The sequence below is a fragment of the Eptatretus burgeri genome, chromosome 6, assembly GCF_056783735.1.
Source record: "Eptatretus burgeri isolate ZD-2024b chromosome 6, Ebu_testis_v1, whole genome shotgun sequence".
Lineage (NCBI taxonomy): Eukaryota > Metazoa > Chordata > Myxini > Myxiniformes > Myxinidae > Eptatretus > Eptatretus burgeri.
The window spans coordinates 93,806,185-93,828,976 of record NC_140966.1 but is presented as its reverse complement, the minus strand read 5'-3'; the positions used below and the strand labels follow the sequence as shown (position 1 = coordinate 93,828,976).

At 44.0% G+C, this 22,792-nt stretch overlaps 1 protein-coding gene across 8 annotated transcripts in view; it reads left to right on the top strand.

Moving 5' to 3' along the window:
• Window positions 1–22,792, top strand: part of LOC147025359 (mutS protein homolog 5-like) — a 293,181-nt gene that overhangs the window by 137,893 nt on the left and 132,496 nt on the right. For 7 of the 8 annotated variants that reach the window (XM_085886261.1, XM_085886264.1, XM_085886260.1 and 4 more), the window contains one exon: window positions 6,804–6,839. The exons of the other annotated variant lie outside the window; for it this stretch is intronic. In XM_085886261.1, coding sequence (XP_085742387.1) covers window positions 6,804–6,839 — 36 coding nt within the window. The remainder of the gene's footprint in view (window positions 1–6,803; window positions 6,840–22,792) is intronic. 8 annotated transcript variants of the gene reach the window in all.

The following is a 22,792-nucleotide window of genomic DNA, read 5'->3' as shown; positions in this document are numbered from 1 at the left end:
CAAGACTAGGGATTTGAATTTGGAGTTACATCTCCAAGCCACCTGTTGACCAAGACTAAGGGGCATGAGCTGCCCCAATGTTTAAACACTTCTATCGATATCTGCCAAACTCAGCTTAGCAGACTCACAGACAATCTCAGACAGTGGAGCTGCTCCAGGAATGTACGAACCAGCGTTCAAGACCGGCTCTATTTTTTCTTCACTTGGTGAAATGATACCCCGGCAGAGCCCTTGGATTTAACAGAGCATATGGGATCAAACAGGGCATCCAAGTGTCATGGGCTATGTCATCAGAGTGGAATACAAAACAAGACATCCTGCATCACTATGATCCCATAAACCCTATCTTATATAAACCTCTTCCTCTTTTTCTCCCCTCCTTCCACAATACTTCACATTATCTCTTTATTTTACCCTCTCTGAATTTTTTTCATTTTACTTTTCAATTTACCCCCCTCCTGCATTTATACGTAGCTTATTCATCCTTTCCAAAAATCTTTGATTTCTCAAGAGAACTGATTTAAATTGGATAAGAATCTCATCAGATCTTGTGAGAGCTTTTGTAAAAGTTTATGGTTCTTATTCTTCTTCTCTTTCATTAAAGATGGGTGTTTTACCTTTGTGTTGTTATGTTTGTGGGATAGATGGAGGAACTTCAGAGTAAAGGTAGAATTGTATAGTGTAGCATGGTCCGCAGACGAGGAAGAGACACCTCAATCTAAATTCAGTAGGGAAAACTGTCAGCTTAAGATTGTTATGTGTCACCACATGGGGGTGGTGCTGTGTTAATTAGGTATGGTTTCAGGCTAATTTCTCCCAGTGTGTGATTGCCCCTGTGACTTTTTCCTATGTTCTTGCATTTACAAAACCGGCAAGAAAATAATTACGTTTTTGTAACAACAACAACAACAACAACAACAACAACAGAGCCGAACATTTCCGAGCAGGCAGAAACCCTGCCTTCCCGGCTTAGTACCGGCAAGTGACGCCCCTGAGGATTATGGTCGGTGAACGTCAGAAGGTGCGAGAGAGGCGATAGTTGGGCGAGGTACGCAGTTGAGATGAAGGGTCTCATGCTCTGGTCCCTCCTCTACATGACGAAAAAGGTTGTGTGATTTTCGTGTTTGTGCTGTGTGAATTTGCCCGCGTGCTGGAGCAAGACGCTAGCCATTGACTGTTGCTGAGTCATGAAGTTTGTACATTTCTGAGGAGAAGAGAGAAGAAGAGGAGCGTGTCTCTCGGCGATAACTTGGCGTTTTCCCATCCTACCATCGAGGAAGAAGGCAGGCCATTGTTGTGAGCGGACCCGGTGTTAAGAGAGGAACGGTGTGACAAGTTCAATCGTGAGAAGAGACCGTACGGCAGTTCCTGACATTGGAGGCCATCCGTGCAAATTACCTCACGTACGTTTCCCGTGCAGAGAGCGACAGCGCCATTTTGGGTGCGGTTTCCCACGCAGCAACGACGCGCTTGATCGCCAGACTCCTAAAAATCATCTCTGGATACACAGCTCAGTCCCAGAATAAAGGGAGGATTTTCTTTTATATTATTTTTCCCCTTGTCTGTGTTTGAACCATGTGGAGACATCTCAAATTAGGCTTTAGTTTACCTCATGTTTCATTACCTCATGCTTTGATTTATTTTTATTTTCACACTTTGGTTTATTTTCATTTTAAATATTTGATTTATGTTCATTAGACCTTCATTTGTAAGATCTATTGTGCTTGTCTATTCGTAATGGGTTTGAGTATAAACCCTTGTGCTTCCATTCTGGTGAACGCCTCTGGTACGTGCCATAATCTCCAAGGGAAACCGTTTGGATATCCATCAAGGTCGGTGTTAACCTGACCGTCCACGACATCTGGGTCGGGAGTGGGATAATGAACTTAATCCCCTGGACACTAAATGATTTTCAATTGGTGAAACATTGTATGAGAGGGGAGCACTAATTGAGGGATGAAAAAGAAGAAAAACAAAGTTGTTGTGAATAAACCGAATTTGTTAATGTTAGATAATTTCCCATTTATCTACATCAATATTTTCAAGTGTTTGTGTGTTGCATTTGTGTGTGCATTTGGACATTATTCTTTCACGGCCAAACTGTAGCACCTTGAGGCCCCAAATTGAGTGAGGGTACTTCAGAAATTGGGTGAAGTTTTAAGCTACCATGTGTTGGCCTTGCCATCCGTTTTGAGGCCACCAAAGGCCGCTTTAAAGTGTATATTGGGATGTGGCTCAGGCAGCACTGCCGCTGGTCCAGGGGCGAAAGGTAACCACCATGAGGCCAATAACTCCATCACTTTTCAATGTCCAACATGTCCCGAAATCACTGCCGGGAAAAGCGAACCGAGCTGGGCACCACTGAATATTCCACCCCACCCCCCACCACCCCCCCCCCATTCCACTGGGCAGTGCCGGGTAGCCCCTGCTAGTGACCAATATTCTCAGGGCGAAGAAGAATTTTGTCTCTCAAGGGACACTGGATACCATTGAACAGTCACAGGGCCAGGCTTAATGGCAGAGCTGAGCTGTTCAAGGAGCTGAGGCATAAAACTGTACATGTGCTAAGAGTGGACAAGGGGGCCCACGTGAGAGGAGTCTGTGAGGGGGTAGAGCATCACCTGTGGTCAAGTGATTCTCATCCTGCTTACAGGGGAATTTGCAGATTGCGTTCCTCCAAGCCCGGCCCTCGGTGTACTGCAGTTAGGGCGGAAGGTGGTAGGCTCTTGACAGATGAGTCCGAAGTGAAGGCCTGCTGGGCAGGTTACTTTGAGTGTCTGTCCCAGGCTAATCCACCAGCTGTCAAGTTGGAGGGCAGGGGTGTTACAATCCCTATTGCTGACGCTGCAATCAAATGTGATCCACCTTCGTTTGTGGAAACAAACTGCGTTGAACCGGTTGAAATTGGGTTAAGCTCCTGGGATCTGTCGCATCCATGCTGAACTTCTCAAGGCTGGTGGAAATGCTGTACTCATATCGTTGCATGCAGTTCTGTGCTCTGCCTGGGACACATGCATCATCCCAACTGAATGTCGGAGGGCCTTGTTGTACCTCTCTGGAAAGGGAAGGGTGGTCGCCAGAACTACAACTACCGAGGGGTCACGCTGCTCTCGGTGCTGGGCAACGTCTTTGCTCGGATAATTATTGATTGGGTTCCCCACCATCTGCTTGAGCATCAGCATCCAGAGCAGTCAGGCTTTCCACCAAAGAGGGCAACGATTGACCGTATCCTTGCTCTTCGGGTCTTCACCGAACGCAGCCGAGAGTTTCTGCAGGGGCTGCTTGCAGCCTATCTTGATCTCTGCAAAGCGTTGGATTCAGGGAATCGGGATGCTCTCTGAAGGATTCTTGGTCTTCATGGGGTGCCACCAAAACTGACCAATCTGATATCTGAACTAGACTCTGGGACTGAGAGTGCTGTGAGATGTGGTGGTACCATCTCCAACTTATTTCCAGTTGTTCCTGGAGTTCGTCAGGGGTGTGCTGGCCCCCACACTTTTCAGCACAAGTATGCACTGGGTTCTGGGGAGGATATCAGAGATATCAAGCTGCGTTGCATCATTTGGGAATGTGAAAATCTCTGACCTTAATTTCGCAGATGATGCAGTCATCTTTGCGGAGACTGGATATCCTTTTGGGGGCCCTTGAGGTACTGAATGAGGTGTAGGAACTAAATGAGGCAACTGCTGGGATTATGGGTTTCCTTGATCAAAACTAATATCCAGGCTTTCAATGACATATTGGATGCTGCTATGTTGTCTGTACCTCATTATGGTAAGGATGTTGAGGTCACGGAGAGATATACTTACCTTGACAGTGATATTCATGTCTCTGCTCACTGTGAGCCAGAGGTCAATAGACATTTGGGTCGGGCCTGGAGAATCATGAGTTCACTTGATCATGGGGTGTGGCGTTGTCGGTACCTGTGCAGGAGGATGAAAGTCTGAGTCTTCAGGTACTTGGTGCTTCCAGGCTTGCTCTATGGATGTGAGACTTGGACTCTGACCAGGGATCTGAGACGGAGACTTAATTCCTTTGGTACAAGGTCTCTTCGGAGAATCTTTGGCTATCTTTGTTCAGACTTTGTGTCCAACGAGTGGTTGCTGAGAGAGACTCAAATGATATTTGTTACCTGCATAGTCGGTGAGTGTCAGCTGCGGCTATATGGACATGTGGCTCGTTTTTCTGACGCTGATCCTGCTCACCAGATTCTCTCAGCGAGGAATCCTCATAAGTGGAGGAAACCAGTGGGCCGACCACGTGCCTCATGGTTGCAGCAGGTTGATCAGCATGTCAAGGAGATGGGGATGGGCCAGACATCTGCCTGGGGGATGGCCAGATGGCGGCCCCTGGAGTACCGGCAGAAAGTGCATGCAGTGATCCGCTGCTCTGACGCATGCTACCTTGACTTGACCTGATAAGGCTTTGATAATACTAGTGTCCCATACAATGCAGAGGGCTTGTAGGATGTGTGAGAGTTAGGTCTATGCACACTCTCCTCTGAGCTGTCTAGCCTGGGTTACAATCTCAGCCCAGCTATAAAGTTTCACCCTGGTGTTTCGCAGGCAGGATGATATTCATCATTGCGTGTTCGCCGTCCCTCGGTTATGTGTGAAACTAGGTGCCTTGTCTGGTTCCACCAGTTGGTATGCCTGGTGTTGGCTTAATGGTTAGGGTGGTGGGATTAGGATTGTAGGATCCTGAATTCAAATCTCCTTTGGCTGTTTCCTTAATACCAGGTGCAGTTCACTGCCTGTCATCCTTCCGAAGTTGGCAAAATGAGTGCCAGGTTGCTTTTATCCTGTGTCGGAGTGGTGTCCTGTCCACATTGTGTTCAATAGCCCAAGAGGTTGCTTCGGCAGCACCAATGCTCTGCACAGAGTATGGTCCCAATGGATGGATGAATGGAACAGTTGGTGGATGTTAAAAATCCCATGGAGTCCTTTGCTTAGAGGAGGTGAGTTCTCGCTGACACCTTGGCTCAAAATTCGAAATTCCTGCTCTCACCCTGCAAGGTCTAATACAATCCCTCAGCCATGTGCTGCACACGAGCGAACAAATACAATACAGACACATCCTTAATAGTCTGTACAGGCCCTCACACACTCAGTAATTTGTTATTTTACCATGGTTGTAACAAATTATACCTTGCATTTATGCAACCCTAATACACTTAAACATTACCATATTCATTCCAGCAATCATTGGAGCAAGATATCCCTGCAGTCACAATGAACGAAGTGACCCTCTCTTAATAAAGCCATTTGATTCAGCAATCTCATTAGCTGCAGCCGCTTTCCGTAAGAACAAACACAGCAGAACGGTGTGGCGAGGAGGTATGCACTCCAGTGAGTGCTGTTCTCGTTTTTCCTGTTTTACACATCATTGGTTAGTCCTTGTTTTTTTTGGAGCCAAATTCCTAACAGGTAACACCTGTGCTGCATCTGCAATTTATTTTATTTTTTTAAATATCCATTCCCACCTCCATTGTCATTTAATCTCCTCTGTCCACCTTCAAATCGCCATCGGCTTTGCCTTGGATCACCTTTTAACCCTCGCCTTTTTTGTTGTTGTTGCTGTTTATCTCGTTTGCCTGTTTCAAAATAGCTGACCACGTTATTTTGCCAGAACACTGAAAAAAACTCACCACAGATGCACTCAATTTTATTACTTTAACAGCATGTTTTATTTACTGTATTCAAGAGTTCTTGTGTCCATGACTCGAATCCCAGGCACCCTAAGGGGATACGGAACAAAGTTCGTTCCTCAAGATTCCCTTAGTCCTTTGTATTCAGGAAGGTTACAAGTGATGTTTATCTTTATAAGATGCTCGTAAATCGTTTGCAACCACATGCAACCTTTCCTAAACATTTGCATTTCCCTTGAATGATTGTCCTGGATGAGACTGCAACTCTTTTTATTCCCCGAGGATCAGCTAGCTTTGCCAGCGCAGCATAAATTCACTTTCCAGCATTAAAGTCTGCCATCGATGGCAATATGCCTGGTGTTGGCTTAATGGTTAGAGCAGTGGGCTTGGGATCCTTGAGTCCTGAGTTGAAATCCTGCTTCGCTGTTGAATTAATACCAGGTGAGGTTAACTCAGCCTATCATCCTTCTGAGGTTGGCAAAATGAGTGCCAGCTTGCTAGTATCCTGTGTCGGAGTGGCGACCCGTCCAGGATGGTGCCCAATAGCCAAGGAGACTGCTTCGGCAGCACCAAAGCTCTGTACAGAGTATGGTCCCAATGGATGGATGGATCGATGGCAATGTGATAGTGGATGCTTACTCCAATCTAATCTAATGTGATTCTGGTGCTCTGCACAAAGGCAGACACACAAAGGCAGGATTACATTGGTGGTTTACCATTACCTTCCAAGTGGTAGTCAGGGTAGGAATTTGGAATTTGGCCAGTGTGCCGGCAATAGTTAGAAGGACATCGTAGGATATTTAACTTCCACAAACTAATGCCAACAAATGGGATGCCAGGTATAATATTCCATCCCAGAGACAGCATGCACATTGATGACTCGCCCAGCATGTGAAACACCAGGGTGACAATATATAGCTGGGTCAGGATTCGAGCCCAGGCTAAACAGCTCGAAGGCTGGTTTGAATCCCTCCAGGCCAGTGTGCCAGCCTGGCTCTTTACGATAATAGTTTCAAATATATATTGTCATGACTTAACTGATAGAAGTGAAAATCTTTCTCGCAATGTCTCATTATTTGGAATCCTTCGAAAATAACATGGATTTCCCCTTCTCTCTCTCTCTCTCTCTCTCTCTCGTTTTCATTCCCCTTACTAGGAAAGATATTGTTTACATCGACTACGACACTTACAGGTGAGTTTGCTATATGCTTTGGGTTGGCAGTTTGTTAACAGCCTACCCTTCCACAATGCCTCTCCTGCTTGAAATCGAAAGCCCATTAGGCCTGTACTATTTCCTGCTGCCTCAGAACGCTGTGTCATCGCTGACTCGTAGTTTGCCCAAGCACATTAGCTCCACATCTCCCAACAAACCCGAGGGATGGAACCTCTTTAAACTCGTGGAACAATTGCATTGGGGACTAGAGGCTGCTTCGAGTGCCCCTGGGGAAATACACTTTGTTATTAACTGTTTTCCACAGGAAGGATCTTTCTCCCCAGAACAAAGATATTCCTGAATGTTTGAATTTTTATAACTGTCTGTGTAGTGTCAGCACCAGGGGACGATGCATGTCACATGAAGAGTTACCAAACATATTTCAAAGGCCCTCCTGGATTTAACTCATCTCCTATAAAATCGGTTTCCTTGAACTCTTTTGCTGCCAAGGTCAAAAATCCACAAAAAGGCTAGCTTTGTCCTTTGTTTCAAGCTACTATTGCTTCAAGCTCATGACTGAGGCTGCACAGTGCTGCGCCATCTGAAGTGTGCAGAAAAAGGTGTATTATTTATGAGTGCGATCAAACTTGGAATTGCATGCAAAGCTGACCACAGGGAAACAAATGCATGAACTTGCATATATATTCACCAGTCAGGCCATGTATTGGTGAAAATCCAAGTTTGTGGCACCTGGTGGTGGGCAGGTGCATTAATCCTCATTACTAACGTGTAGATAAATACATGTGTACCTTGTGCAGTTATGTTCCTCACTGTGACGTAGTTGGGTTTCTGCATGTCCGGCACTGATTCAGAGTCCCCTGGTATAATTTAAGTAACGATAACTCAAGTGTGAGCCTTTAACATATTCAATAAAGTGTATTTAATGCCTAGGAAATTTTATTTTGCAAGTCCGAATGTGGGTTTGTTGGAGATTGTTGTTTAACTCTGCCATTGTAGTCTGCATACATTTTGATCACTTTAATCACTCCCTTCTACTCGATTGGATATAGCTTTGCTCTGTTTGAGATATAGTACGTATATATATATATATATATATATATATATATATATATATATATATATATATATATATATATATATATATATATATATATATATATATATATATATATATATATATATATATATATATACACATACACATACACACTCTTTTTTTCCCCAGGTGATAACGCAATGTCACATGATCTTTGCAGAAGTATAAAGTTGGTGAAGCAGCAGGATTGCTTGGGGTGACTTTGTCGATGAAATATTAGGCAAAGCCTATGTCCTTGTGACTCTCCGGTCTTTGTGAGAATGCACTGAAGTATGGTGCTATATCGTGATACCATTCCTGGACACTATACGTGTCTGCATATCTTATATGTATGATGCCTGTCCTCTCGTTTAAAAAAAAAAAAAAAAACTTTGATGTACAGTCGATGAACTGTGCTTCTGTCCAACATCAATTTCCTCAAGGCTCTGACATCATAATATAATTGTACCGTATATTGAAAAAAATCCTTCTTTAATCCCCTCTTATTTTCCTCCCCTGGATACCTTCCTCCCTCAAATACCACCAACACCTCCCCCCCTCCCCCCCCACAACCTCCAAGCTCTCAACTTCTTAGGAGTGCACAGTTTCATTAAATTTTAAACCTGTAAGCAAAGAACCCGTCCTACAGATGTGTTAATTACCCCACTTGTGTAATGTATGTGGTGTCATTTATTAGTCTCGCCCCGAAGGGGATGCAAGACTATTGCAATGCCACTGTCTGTGTCCACATCCATATATTTTCGCTTTAAAAATATTTTTCTCTGCAACCGCTTGTCTGATCGATGCAAAACTTTAAACATAGAAGGGACTCCCCATGGAGAATATTTCATTGCTAACTCTGATGTCATAGATCACATAGTATGGCAGCCATATTGGATTAAAGGAAAAATTTGGACATCATTTTCTCAGAAACAGCTTTAATGGAAAATAAAAATAGAAACTTGGCATATGTTCCCATTGGGTATACAGGGTGTTTCAAAAAGAGTGATGCAACTCTAAATGTTTATTTACAAAGAAACAGAAACCTCAGGAACGTGAACCAAACATTTCTTGAAATCTTATGACGTGGTTGTTTTCTCTCAATGATTGCTATTGCAGTAAGTCACTGCTCGAGTGAGTGAGAGCCCAAGGTCTGGAATTGGCATTTATACAAAATCCTTGTAATTGACCTTCTCGACGTGTGCCCCTCCACGGTTCAGACAGGCATTGATCCTGACTCCAAAGTTCTCTCCAACTTTCCTGTCGGTCTCATGTGGTACTGCCTGGAGGTAGTCTGACACCTCCTGCTTCAGATCATCCAGTGTGGCAGAGCGGTTGGCATAGGCAGAGCCCTTGGCAGCCCCCCCAAACCATTAGTCCAGAGGGTTGAAGTCTGAGATATGGGGTGCCCAGTCATGAGCGGTACCAAGGGCAACGAGATGGTTTCTGAAGAGCTGCCGCAGGAACATGATGGTGTCACCAGCTGTATGCCAGGGTGCACCATCCTGCATAAACCAGGTCATGCTGAGCTTGTTTGGGGTGACATTTTTGGCTAGATCATAATGGAACTTCTGGAGCACAGCCAGGTAGTGCTCACCATTGATCATCACCTTCCTGCTGGTGTCATTTCTCAAACCAGTGAGGCTCTAGTGTTCTCCATCTGGCATTGAAAGCACAGAAGCATGTGATCTTAGGCCCTTTCAGGTTACCTCTCAGTGGTCTCCTCAAGTGGTTCTACCCCCCAGAATATGTTGTGGTTGTTGATGCCACCATTCAAGTAGAAATGGGCTTCATCACTGAACCAGATCAGGTTGATACAGTATGGGTACCGCTCCTCACGTCACTGAGCCAATTGCACATGCCTTCTTCTCATGTTATCTTGACTCAGTTTATGCCTAATAGAGATGATCTATGGGAAAAGCTTCAGTTCCTTAGTGAGGATACAACAGATTGATATTGGTTTGATGCCTAGCTCCCAGTGGCGCCGGCGGTGGGACTTCTTGGCACTGTCCACTTCCGAATCACACACAGCGTCGATGTTGGCTTGGCTCTTGGTTACTTATGTCGGCCTGCCACTGTTGCCTTTGCTCTGGTCGTGCACTGTACCCTTGTGCTCATACTTTTTCACAATACGTTGAATGGCACAATTTGTGGGTCCATCACGTGTTCCGAGTTCATATTTCCAGCAGAACCTCCGGCGGGTGTCTACATATGATTTAGTCTCATACCACAGAGCCACCACTTTTGTCTTCTGCTTCACTGTCAATGGCATAGTTGAGCTTCGGAGCTAGAACTCCCAGAGAACAAATACCACGATAACACCACCAAACCCTGAAAAGGAAAACGGTATAGGTCAAAAAATAAAGAAATGGCAGGAAGTCAAAATTGTATCAACCTTTTTGAAACACCTTTTTGAATGGTGGTAATGATCATGTCATTGGTGAAGTGGTATTCCAGCCATAATTGGCTGAATTTAAATCCTTATTAAAAAAATGGTTTTCTCTGCAACCGCTTGTCTGATCGCTGCAAAACTTTAAACAAAGGAGGGACTCCCCTTGAAGAATATTTTATTGATAACTCTGACATCATGGGTCACATGGTATGGTCGCCATATTGGAGTAAAGGAAAAAAATTGGACATCATTTTCTCTGAAACCGCTCCACAAAAAAAATTGAAACTTGGCATATGTCAACTCCCCATGGGGTATATAGGGTGACAACGATAATGTCATTGGTGGTCATAATATTCTCGCCATAATTGGTTGAATTGAAATCCTTGTCCAAAACTGAAACTTCATACACTGTATATGATATATGACCGTATGTGAGGGAAGAATTAAATTAATGATGTCATAGGTCACATGGTATGGCAGCCATATTGGATTGAAAGAGAAAAATAGCCATCATTTTCTCTGAAACCGCTCAACGAAAAAAATTGAAACGACATGTATCATCAACTCCTTATTGGGTATATAGGGTGATAACGATGATGTCATCGATGGAGGAACGATGATGTCATCGATGGATGTAGGAATTCCAGCCATAATTGGTTGAATTGAAATATTTATCTGAAAAATCTGAAATATTTTATATCTGATCTATGACCAGATGTGAGTAAAGAATTAAATTTATGACGTTCATAACCCATGCCAAGAAACTGTGAAATAACAGGGTGCATGGATGATGGGGGTATCTGGGCCATAATAACAGTGGGTTATAGTATAAGCGTGTTCAGTTAACGATGGTATGTTTGTTCAGAATGAACATGCGACATGAGACTTTGCACTCTACGAGTGCCGTTCTAGTTATTACTTGCACTACCAGCTTCCACCACTTCCGGAAGTATGAAAAAATTAGTTTGGCAAGTTGATCTTCACGATGTGCATCATGCTGTCAATATGTTTGGGTTCCAGGAGTATTAATTTTGATTACTGCTGAAAAGCTTCCTGTGCACACCCCATGTACAACTACAGCTTTCAACTCATTTCACACCCTGAGTACAACCACTGGTTTTCAAATAATTTTGTCAAGCAGTTCAGGAGTCCATAGAAGTCAAACAAATATAAAAAATACACAAATAAACGAGATGGTATTCATCCAATAAATACCCTGTGCAGTCTTGAGAAAGACTTGGTGTGAGCCAACTCTTTTGTTTTTACAGGTTTTATTTTTCTTTGATCCAATATGGCTGCCACGAGACCATGTGACCAACGACGTCATCTTTATCAAACCATATTTCCTGTGGGTAGTTTATCAATCAGTTAAGCCGTTTCTCCCATGGAGATTTTCAAAGATTTTCCCTTAGATCCAATATGGCTGCCATACCACATGACCCATGATGGTTATTTTTATGAAAGTCCTGTTAAAATTTCAAGTCAATTGGATGAAAATTGAGGATTTCATAAATGTGGCTTATGTTGACCTCAGAAATAATTGGTGGTTGAATTGAGTGAGGTGAGATGAAAATCCAGTTCAAATTTCAGGTCAATTGGATGAAAATTGACAATTTTAGAAATTTGGCCTATGTTGACTTTTTGGCTGACATTGACCTCAAAAATAATTGGTTATTGAATTCAGTAAAGTGGTATGAAAATGCTGTTCCAATTGCAGGTCAAGCAATTGGATGAAAATTGACAATTTCAGAAATTTTGGCCTATGTTGAGCTTTTGGCTGATGTTGACCTCAAAAATTATTGGTAGTTGGATTCAACAACTAAATGTACAAATTCTCTTCAGATTTCAAGTCAATCCGAAGAAAAATGAGGATTTTAAAAAGTTGGCCTGTTGACCTTAAAAGAGTGACCCCTATATCACATGGTCATGTAACATGAGGTAAAATTTCAATTTCCTCCGCTGAACGGATTTCGATGTACGCTCTTAAGGCCGAAGTCACATTTGCTCTACGGCGAGGATATGGCAGCCGTACGCCCTCTGAATTGACAGAAACGTGCGGCGGCCGCAGAGTTTCTGCGGTGGCCTCAGGGTGGCCCTACGCCGTTTGGCTATATTTCACAGGCCGTAGGGGTCGCCGTGGAAGTATAGCTCGGAGTTATAACTTTTTTCATTTCTACGTTCGCCGTAGCAATTCGACAAGCCGAAACAAAAGAACTGGTTAAAAAAAAAAGAACCCACTCGTTACCGTCCGTCTGGCCGCACGTTCGCCTTAGGCCCCCCTGAGGTCCCCCTGCGGTCCCCTTGCGGTCGCCATGCGGGCACCTTGCGTCTGCCTTGAAAATTATATGGCCGCCGCAGGAACACCCTAAGGTCACCGTGCGACATCAAATCAAAGACCGTACGGCACCCCCACGTTTTCGGTCTCCACAATTTATAAATACGCCGTGCAGCTCCCCGAAAAATAAAAACATATGTGACTGCTACATTGTGTGACCGTGGAAATACTGCGGCCGCCATATAATTGCTAGTGGCCATAGATTTTGTAGACCCCACGGCCGCCATGGCAAATGTGACTTAGGCCTAACAAAATGCAGACACGTACATATGCTACCAATCACTTAACTGCTTTTTGCTTCACAAGCACAGAGTAACAAAGAAACAAACATTTCTCAAATTATATATAGTACAAGTGGGTCATGCTTACAGGCTGCAAGCAGATACTGAGGTGCATCCTGCGTGCAGATATAATAAATATGAGCTTTATTTTTTGAAGTGGATTGTGAAAGAGCTTTATATATTTGATGAAGTGGATTTGCTTGCTTTCTGCAAGCAGCTAAGTAAATCAGGCATTATTGATTGATCGGGATGATTTCTTTATTGAAGTTTACAGCTATAACGAGAAGGGCACTTGGTGGAGCGCATACCTCCACCACGCAATGCCTGATCCACGATAACATATCAGGCCCAATCCATTTTTGAAATATCATGCTATATATCGTTTTTGGCCCCATCTCTCAATGGTGAAGAATCACTTTAAAAATAATAATAATTCTCGTATCCAGATACAGATTCGGATCTTCAACAAAATGTAATCGATTCTTCATTGTCAAACACCCAACATATCCACCAGGTTTCGTCCGAATCCATCCACAACTTTTTGAGATATCGTGCTATCTAACGTTTTTGGCCCTATCTCTCAGGTCAGGTCAGGTATGGGAGCATGCGCCAGAGCAGCGCGTCACTGCATACACTTTCCGCCAGTACTCCAGGGGCCTCCATCTGGCCATCCCCCAGGCAGATGCCTGGCCCATCCCCATCTCCTTGAGATGCCGATCAACCTGCTGCAACCATGAGGAACATGGTCGGCCCATTGGCCTTCTCCACTCACGAGACTCCCTCGCTGAGAGAATCTGGTGAGCAGGATCAGCGTCAGGAAAATGAACCACATGTCCATACAGCCGCAGCTGATGCTCACGGACTATGCAGGTAACAAATCTCACTTGAGTCTCTCTCAGCAACCACTCGTTGGACACAAAGCCCGACTAGCGATAGCCAATGATTCTCCGAAGAGACCTGGTACCAAAAGGAATTAAATCTCCGTCTCAGATCCTTGGTCAGAGTCCAAGTCTCGCATCCATAGAGCAAGACTGGAAGCACCAAGGACCTGAAGACTCGGACTTTCATCCTCCCGCACAGGTACCAGCAGCGCCACACCCCATTATCCAGTGAATCCATGACTCCCCAGGCCCGACCCAGACATCTACTGACCTCTAACTCACAGCCGGCAGAGACATGAATATCACTGCCAAGGTAAGTGAATCTCTCCACGACCTCAACATCCTCACCACAAACAGGCACAGACAGGACAGCGGCATCCAAGATGTCATTGAAAGCCTGGATCTTAGTTTTGACCCAGGAAACCCGTAATCCCAGCAGCTCCGACTCCTCATTCAGCATCTCCAGGGCCCCCCAAGAGGATATCTAAAGTCTCCGCAAAGATGACTACATCATCTGCGAAATCAAGGTCAGAGATCTTGACATTCCCAAACGATGCACCGCAGCTTGATCTCTCCGACATCCTCTCTAAAATACAGTCCATACAAGTGCGGAAAAGTGTGGGGGCCAGTACACAGCCCTGACAAACTCTAGTAACAACTGGAAATAAGTCAAAGATGGTACCACCACACATCACAGTACTCTCAGTACCAGAGTAGAGTTCAGACATCAGATCGATCAGTTTTGGTGGCACCCCACGAAGACCAAGAATCCTCCAGAGGGCATCCCGATTCACTGAATTGAATGCTTTGCAGAGATCAACATAGGCTGCAAGCAGCCCCTCTTGAAACTCTCGTCTGCGTTTGGTGAGGACCCGAAGAGCAAGGATACGGTCAATCTTTGACCTCTTTGGTGTAAAGCCTGACTGCTCTGGACGCTGGTGCTCAAGCAGATGGTGGCGAACTCTATCAAGAATTATTCGAGCAAAGACCTTGCCCACCACTGAGAACAGCTTCACCCCTCGGTCGTTGTTGATGTGGATTTTTTTTTAACCCACCCCGTTGTGATCGTTGAAGACTTCTCCCTGGCTGATTGTGGAATCCTATTTGACTTCAGGCAGAGTTTAACGTTTGTCCGATTTGGTTATAAAATTCTGCATAAAACCCATTGACACTGATAAGTGATGTCCACACAAGTCCTTCCTTGTGAAACAATTTATTATTCTAATTATACACCATACACTTCTCACCCTCGTACAATGAACTTAAGAATCCCCATTGATTGCCATATTATTTGGTTCTATTTCATTTATTCTTACTTTAGTTAACAGTTAGACCAACCCGATTCAATCCACTTCCACATTATATCAGACAGTTTTATTCTAACTTGGTACTTGGTCAGTTCCAAGGAGCACAAGCCACTGAGATTCTATACTTCCTCAGGTACTTGCACTGAAACAATTTCACATTTCAAAGCATTTTATACTTTCATGGGAGAGTGGTGGGGGCTATCAACCCAGACTGCAGACCTGTCCTTTAGATGAGAAGCCACTTCGTACATTTTGAGGCAAAGATTCGCTGTTATCAGTTAATGTCACACTGCTCCAGACCAAGACATTTATCAACATTTAGGGAAAAAGTCTCTTGGCCAGAAAGAACAGCCAATTCAACTTATAGCATAAAACTTACATTTCTAAAACTCCATTTGTTACAATTTAGAATACATTAATATAAATTTTTCCCCCACACAGTCTTGGCGATCACCCTTCCCTTTCCAGAGAGGGACAACAAGGCCCCTCTTCCAGTCAGTTGGCATGATGCCTGTGTTTCAAGCAGAACACAGAACTGCATGCAACGACATGAGTGCAGCATTTCCACCAGCCTTGATAAGTTCAGCATGGATGCCACAGATCCCTGGAGCTTAACTGCATGGTTCACCGCAGCCTGTGTTTCCACAAGCGAAGGTGGACCACAGTTAATTGGAGGGTCAGCAACAGGGATTGTAACACCCCTGACGTCAAATTCGACAGCTGGTGGATCAGCCTGGTAAAACCGCTCAAATTCACCGTCCCAGCGGGCCTTCACTTCGGACTCCTCTGTCAAGAGCCTACCACCCTCTGCTTTAACTGCAGTACACCGAGGGATGGGCTTGGATGAACGCAATGCGTGAATTCCCCTGTAAGCAGAATGAGAATCCCTTGACCAGAGGTGATGGTCGACCCCCTCACAGATTCCTCGCACATTGGCCTCCTTGTCCACCCTTAGCACACGTACAGTTTTATGCCTCAGCTCCCTGAACAGCACAGCTCTGCCATTCAGCCTTGCCCTGCGACTCTGGTCAAGGGTATCTAGTGTCCCTTGAGAGACAAAAATTCTTCTTTGCCCTACGGTGAGTTCCAAGACATCCACTGGCAACATCAAGGACGATGGTCTTGAAGGCGCTCCACAACTCTTTAGGACCTCCCAAAGCACCCAGACTCCTCAAATCTCCACTCAGCCTGTTCGCAAACTCCTCAGCTACCCTCTCATCCTTGAGCTTGCCAACATCCATCCTAGGCTGGGATGGTACCATTCTCCTGGATTTAAGGTGCAACTTCAGAGTTGCTATAACAAGCCGGTGGTCAGTATTGAGGAACTGAGCACTCCGGTAGACCCTGCAATTCTGGATCATCCTCCAGCGACCATCAATGAGGACATGGTCAATCTCCTTTGCCACACCGCTAGTGTTGGAATACCAAGTCCAGCAATGAGCTTGTGGGCGCTGAAACCATGAACCGAACAACCCTATGTCCATGACTTCTTGCAAAGTCAAGGAACTTCGTGCTATTCTGGTTCATAGTTCCTGACCCATGGGGACCAACACATGTCTCATAACCATTCCTTTCAGTTCCAGTTGATGCATTGAAATCCCCCAAGACTAGAAGTGTATCTCGTCTGGGGCACTGATCAACCACAGACTCGAGCGTGGCGTAGAATGCATCCTTCATGGTGAGATCACTAGCCTCAATCGGAGCATTAACAGAGACCAGGGAAATGACACCTAAGGAGTGACGAATCCTTAGTCTCATAATACGCTCGTTGATCAGTGTTACCTCAATTATCATTGGAGTCAACTTATTGGACACAGCTACAGCATCTCCTTGGGAATGGTAACCATCAGAGCGACCAGACCAATAGTAGGTGTAACCACCCGCCATGATCTCGCCGCAATCCGGTCTCCGAACCTCAGAGAGTGCTGCAATAGCGATGTCCAAACGCTTGAGCTCAGATGATATCAGAGACAGGTGATCATACTCTCTTAGGGATGGGACATTCCAGGCACCCACCTGGAGGGCTCGCCTCAGGTTAGCCCAAGGAGACCGCCGTCTGGTGGACGACACCTCACCACCACTCCGACACACTCTCCCGCAATCTGACCCAGGATGTTACCCCGTGGTTTTCCTCCTATCAACAAGGATTGGGGTCCCGAAGGCTTTGCCCCAATCCCGTCATCCTGTGAGCTGCCCTTCAAAGGGAAGCTGCACAGGAGGTACTCCCATGTAGTGGGTTTTCAGATTTCTTTGCGTTTTTGTCTTTTGCGGAATGAAGGGTTTTACGGTGGCTGGAGTGCAAATCCTGCCACCAACCTCCTTATAGAAAGTAACCCAATTGCAGGAGGACGTCTGCAAATACAGTTGGACACTAGATATGGATGGCCGTTGGCTCACAAGGAGCTCCTCCACCCTTTGACAGGTTTCGTTTTTAATCCTGCTGGGTGTCCTGCTATCTCTCAATGGTGAAGTATCACTTTAAAAATTCTAGTCGTCGGATCCGGATTCGGATCTTCAGCAAAATGTAATCAATTCTTCCTTGTCACACATCGAACCTGCCCGCCGAATTTCATCCGAATCCATCCACAACATTTTGAGATATCCTGCACACAACCAGACAGACAGGTGAAAACATATCCTCCTTCCACCTTCGGTGGTGGAAGTAATAATTAAAATCATAATTAATAACTAGATTGACATGCTATGGAAAGGCTTATTAAGCTGCTATGTACACCTGAACATGGCATTCATTTAAGACATGGGAAATCTTCCACATTCCTTTTAGTTAATTAACCGAGTCAACTCAGAAGGTCATGATGATCATTTTAGTGTATCACACTCCACATCAGATGTATCACACTTCACATCAGAAAGCTCCAGTAGAACTCCACAAAAACATGCCATACACACACACACAACTCGTCCATTTTTAGTGGATGGGTCACAAGCTATTACATAAAACTCTTGTTTACATTCTAATTGGTTGAGAGGCAATGCTTCGAGGTGGAGTTTATGATTCCAATTGAAAGGCAAACGTGAATGGGTGGATCTGGAACATGAACACTGAAGTCGCAACAAACAGCGATCGTCATATTCTTACAGCTGCTCCCAAGTTTCATACCGTTAACAGCCAATTCGAGTTAATATAGTTAATTTAGTTTAGTTAATTAGTTAATTTATCATCAAGTTAATTTAGCATCTTTCCTATTTTTTTAATGTAAATTAAAATCTAGTGGAGGAGCTGGAACATAGAATGGATCAGGATGTAACAGAACAAAAGGGTTGTGACAAAATAGAGGGAGGCTTGGGGAAGAAAAAGAGGTGGGGAAGGACACACACGTGGACAAGATGGATACAGAAGCAAAATAAAGATGTGGGCTTGGGGTAGGTTAACGGGGGTAGAAAAGATCATGGTTTTGGATGGGGATGATCTGAGATGGTCGTGAACAGCTTTCTTAAAAACCTGGTGGAAATAATGATATTGAAGAGAATGTGGAAGTCGGTTCCACAAGTGGGAAAAAAGAGGAACAAAAGAGTGGAGAAAGCCTTGGTTTCCATGGTGTCAAGCTGATTAAGGTGAAGACAGGTCCCCAACTCCGAGTGTAGAGCAGTACTCCATCAAACTGCGGATGAAGGCCTTGGAGGTGGATAAGAGTTCTATTGTGCCAAGGAAGGACTTTGCGTGACAAAGGATGCCCAGCCAGTGACTAGCTTTGGAGGCTAACGAAGAAGTGTGGTTTTCCCAAGAAAGGTCATGGCTGATCATGAGGGCCAAAATTTGAGTGACTGAACTTCTTCAAAAGGATTATTAAAAAAAGTAGATGGGAGGGTTTACCAGGTGATCTTTTTGGAGAGAGAAAGTGAGAGTGTGAGATTTCTCAGGATTGAAAGTCCTATTCCAAGTGTTTGACCAGCTCGTGATTCTATCAAAGTCTGAAGAGAGTGAAGAGGCTGCTGCCTGCTTGTGTGAAGGACGAGGGATGTCACAGCAGAGGGTGGAGTCATCAGCAAATAGATAAAGAGAATTTTCCAAAGAGATAAGCAAATAGATAAAGGTTAGAGAGATCATTGATGAAAATTAGGAAAATGTGTGGGCCTAAGACACTGCCAGGGATAGGAGACGAAAGGATCCTGTTGAGAGCTACATATTGGCTATTAGAGTAGAGAAAGTAAGCCATGTGTGGAGTTGACCTTGGATGCCAAAGGAAGAGAGTTTGGAGAGCAATGTGGGGCATCAGACTGTCTCGAATGTTCGAGATATGTCGAAACAGATGACCCTGATCTCATGTCTGACATTAACGTCTACCATCCATTGTTGGGAGAGTTTAAGAAGCATATTCAGGGTAGAATAACCTGGTCTGAATCAGAACTGATGGTCTGAGATAAGGCCGTTAGAGGGAAAAAAGAATTTTATGTCGACTGCTATGATGGATTCCATATCCTTGCTGTTGATTGGAAGTAAACTGATAGGTCTGTAGTTAAGGTAATCAGTTTATGCACCTTGTTACTTCTGCCACCGAAGTTGGATGGAGGTTATGTATTCACCCTCTTTGTCTGGATATTACAATGTCTGTCTGTGAGGAGGATATCTCAAAAAATTATGAACGGATTCGGACAAAACTTGGTGGACAGGTTGGGTGTGTGACAAGCACCAATTCATAATTTTTTTATGAAGATCCAGAAATGATAATTTTTTTAAGTGTTTCTTCACTCTTGAGAGATCGAGCTAAAAGCGATATGTAATGTGGTACAGTATTTCAAAATTTTGCGAACGAGTTGTGACAAAACTTGGTGGATAATTTGGGTAGGCGACAAAAACAAACGGATTAGATTTTGGTTAAGGTCCGGATGCAGATCCGACCTATCAGTGGGACACAAAACGTAAGCTATTCAGCCTGGCAGAGGTATGCGCTCTGCCGAGTGCCGTTTTAGTTTATGTTATGCGGTGATATTGGCTGACTTCCAAGCAGATGAAAAATGACAGAGGGCAAATGATATGGTGAATTGGGATGCCTTGATTGAGACATCTGTCAGGTTAGAGCAGAGGCCTCGTATGTTTGAGGTCCTCATAGTTATGGACAGGGGAGGAGGTGCTTTTGGCAGAGTGTCAGAATGTGGAGAGGGGGTGGGGGGACTTGGAGAGGGGATGTTGCAAGGTGGAAGCTGAGAAAGGGGTTGGGGCGAGGAGGAAGTGGGGAGGGCATTGCACCTTACCCAATGTTTCATCACTATTCTAGACAAATGAACCAGCATTCAAGATTTAGAGCAATTCATAAAACTGTAGCCGAGGCATTGGTAAGTACAACACAACCATATCAAATTTTTCAAATTTATTCGTGAACAAGAAGGCAGTGTCACGCACGTCTTGGAGAATTAAGAAAGATCAAAATTATTGTGGAACTTCACTTGCCCCATAAGTATGCCATAGCCATGGACAGGGGTGCCAATAAGGGGAGGGTAAGGAGGGGGAAGGCAGGGTAACTACCACTCATACTTTTGGGTGCCACATAGGGTACCCAACAGTGTGATCTAAATATATGTGCACAGTCAGCTTAAGTTCTTAATTCTTCAACAAGTCGTGAGAAGACTTCCTGTTGCAATAATTAAATATATTGTTCGGCTTGAATGGTTCCTGATAAATGGTTTGACAGATCCCCAGTTCCCACCACACCATGAATAAGAACGATGGATATATCCAGATAATAACCATGAATCTATATCATCAGTGTTAATGAGCGATTAATCAAGATTGAAGTCGATTATGATCTTACTTATTCCAGGCAAATCATTTATTGGATGCATAGTGTGTTTGTAGGAAATGCAGTGCAGAAAAGTTGAAAAACATGGTTGCAATTATATCTGACACGGCATTTGCCATCCTTCACAAACAACAGAGACGATGGAGTAAAACATTTGCATCCTTTGAAGTCAGAATAGCATGAACTCTACATAATCCTTTTATAAGTCATGTGTCATGTAGTCAAGTGTGAGTCTTCATTTTGAGATGCTATCCAACTCAAGTTAGACCCAAGACAACATGGGTTCAGGAAATCGATACAGGATATTAATAGCTTGCTTATCTTTTTTTTTTCTTCTAACATCTCTCCTCTCTCAAGTCCATACTCTGCGGAGCAGAGCGTCTGTGGTGCCGAAGCGCTCATGGCAAGGATTGTGCTGGGTGGTTTGCCATTGCCTTCCCATCAGTCAGTCAGGGCAGTGATTTGGAATTTTGCCAGGGTGCTGCCATTAATAACTCGCCTACTCTTCATCAAAATACACTTCGGGGTATTTAATGTTCCCCACCTGATGCCAGCAGATGGGTCCCATGCTTAATGTCCACTTGATCAATGTGCACTCACTGATGCAATGCTCTGCCTGTGAAGCACTAATTTGACAGTCTATTGTTAGAGTCGAGAATCTAACCCATACCAGACAGCTCAGAGGCAAGCATGCTACCTCGTCACCATTCTTTCAGACATTGATACCTGAAACAGAGAGTGATATTCTTCATATTAATCCACATAGTGCCTAAAATTCCAAACTCATCTACTTCAAAATATTTCATGCTCACCAAAGATTCAGTTGCACAATGAAGGCCAGAATGTGAACCCTTTCAGACCAAATGCAGCTTCCTGTTTCACCTCTCTCTGTATGTGAAAGAGCCAATGGAATTTGATGATAACCCTATGGACCAGTGTTTTCTCTTCTGTAATCTGATCAACCAATGAAAAGCTGCTGTGTCAAGAATCGAAAACAATTAGAAGCCTTGCACAGTGAGCAAACAGCTTATGTCATTTAAACATCATTCCTTTAGTTCCGGCGTCATATCTTCACATTGTATGTTGCTGTGGCTACCCTGAAAGTCATTATATTTGAAGATCGCTCGGTGGTAAAATGCAAAGCAACATTACGCAAGCCATCAATGTAGGCTTATCGTATATCTTTTCTAGTTAATCGCTACTATAGTACAACATGAAGCGTGTTAATTGCTCTGTAAAACGATTAATGCTTTACGCTGTCTAAGGCTGCACGTAAATCTACCATGGCATTCATGGCCGAAGGATGTTTTACAGGCACAACAAGTCTCCAGAAAAAAAAAAGATTATTTCTTGGGGCGTGGAGTTATTAAATAATTTACAAGGCCATCTTCATGGCTTTTTGTCCACTTTTGTGAATATTCATCAATGTCTTGGAAGTCCAAGCATATATGTGATGGTCGCATCTGCACCAAGAAGCCAGGGCCAGAGAATGATTGATTTGTTTTCATATCCATTAGCCTGGAGCAGTAGTTTAACAATACAAGGATAATGAAGTCTGTGATTAATTGCACATCGGACATGCACCCAACTGACCGGTTGTTATCTGAGTCGGAAAACCGGTTCATCGGAACACAGGGTGCATTGGGACAACCCCACAAGCTATTATTCGCCAAGGATAATAAGTGGCAATCTATATTTAAAAGGATCCGAGTTTCACCATCCCAAACACTTTATTCTAAATAGGTTCTGCTGTCAAAGAATAATACAAGTTGTCCCGTTGGAATAGTAATAAAGCATTTACTTGGTTGGAAAGCTAATATAATCCACTGACTTGGAAGAAAAATTTGTTCATTTTATCACAAACTTGTCTCTTTTAAAAGACAGTGTTTCTGGGATTGAGGAAGAAGAAGTGGGACATCGAGCTTTAATGTAATGGTTCCA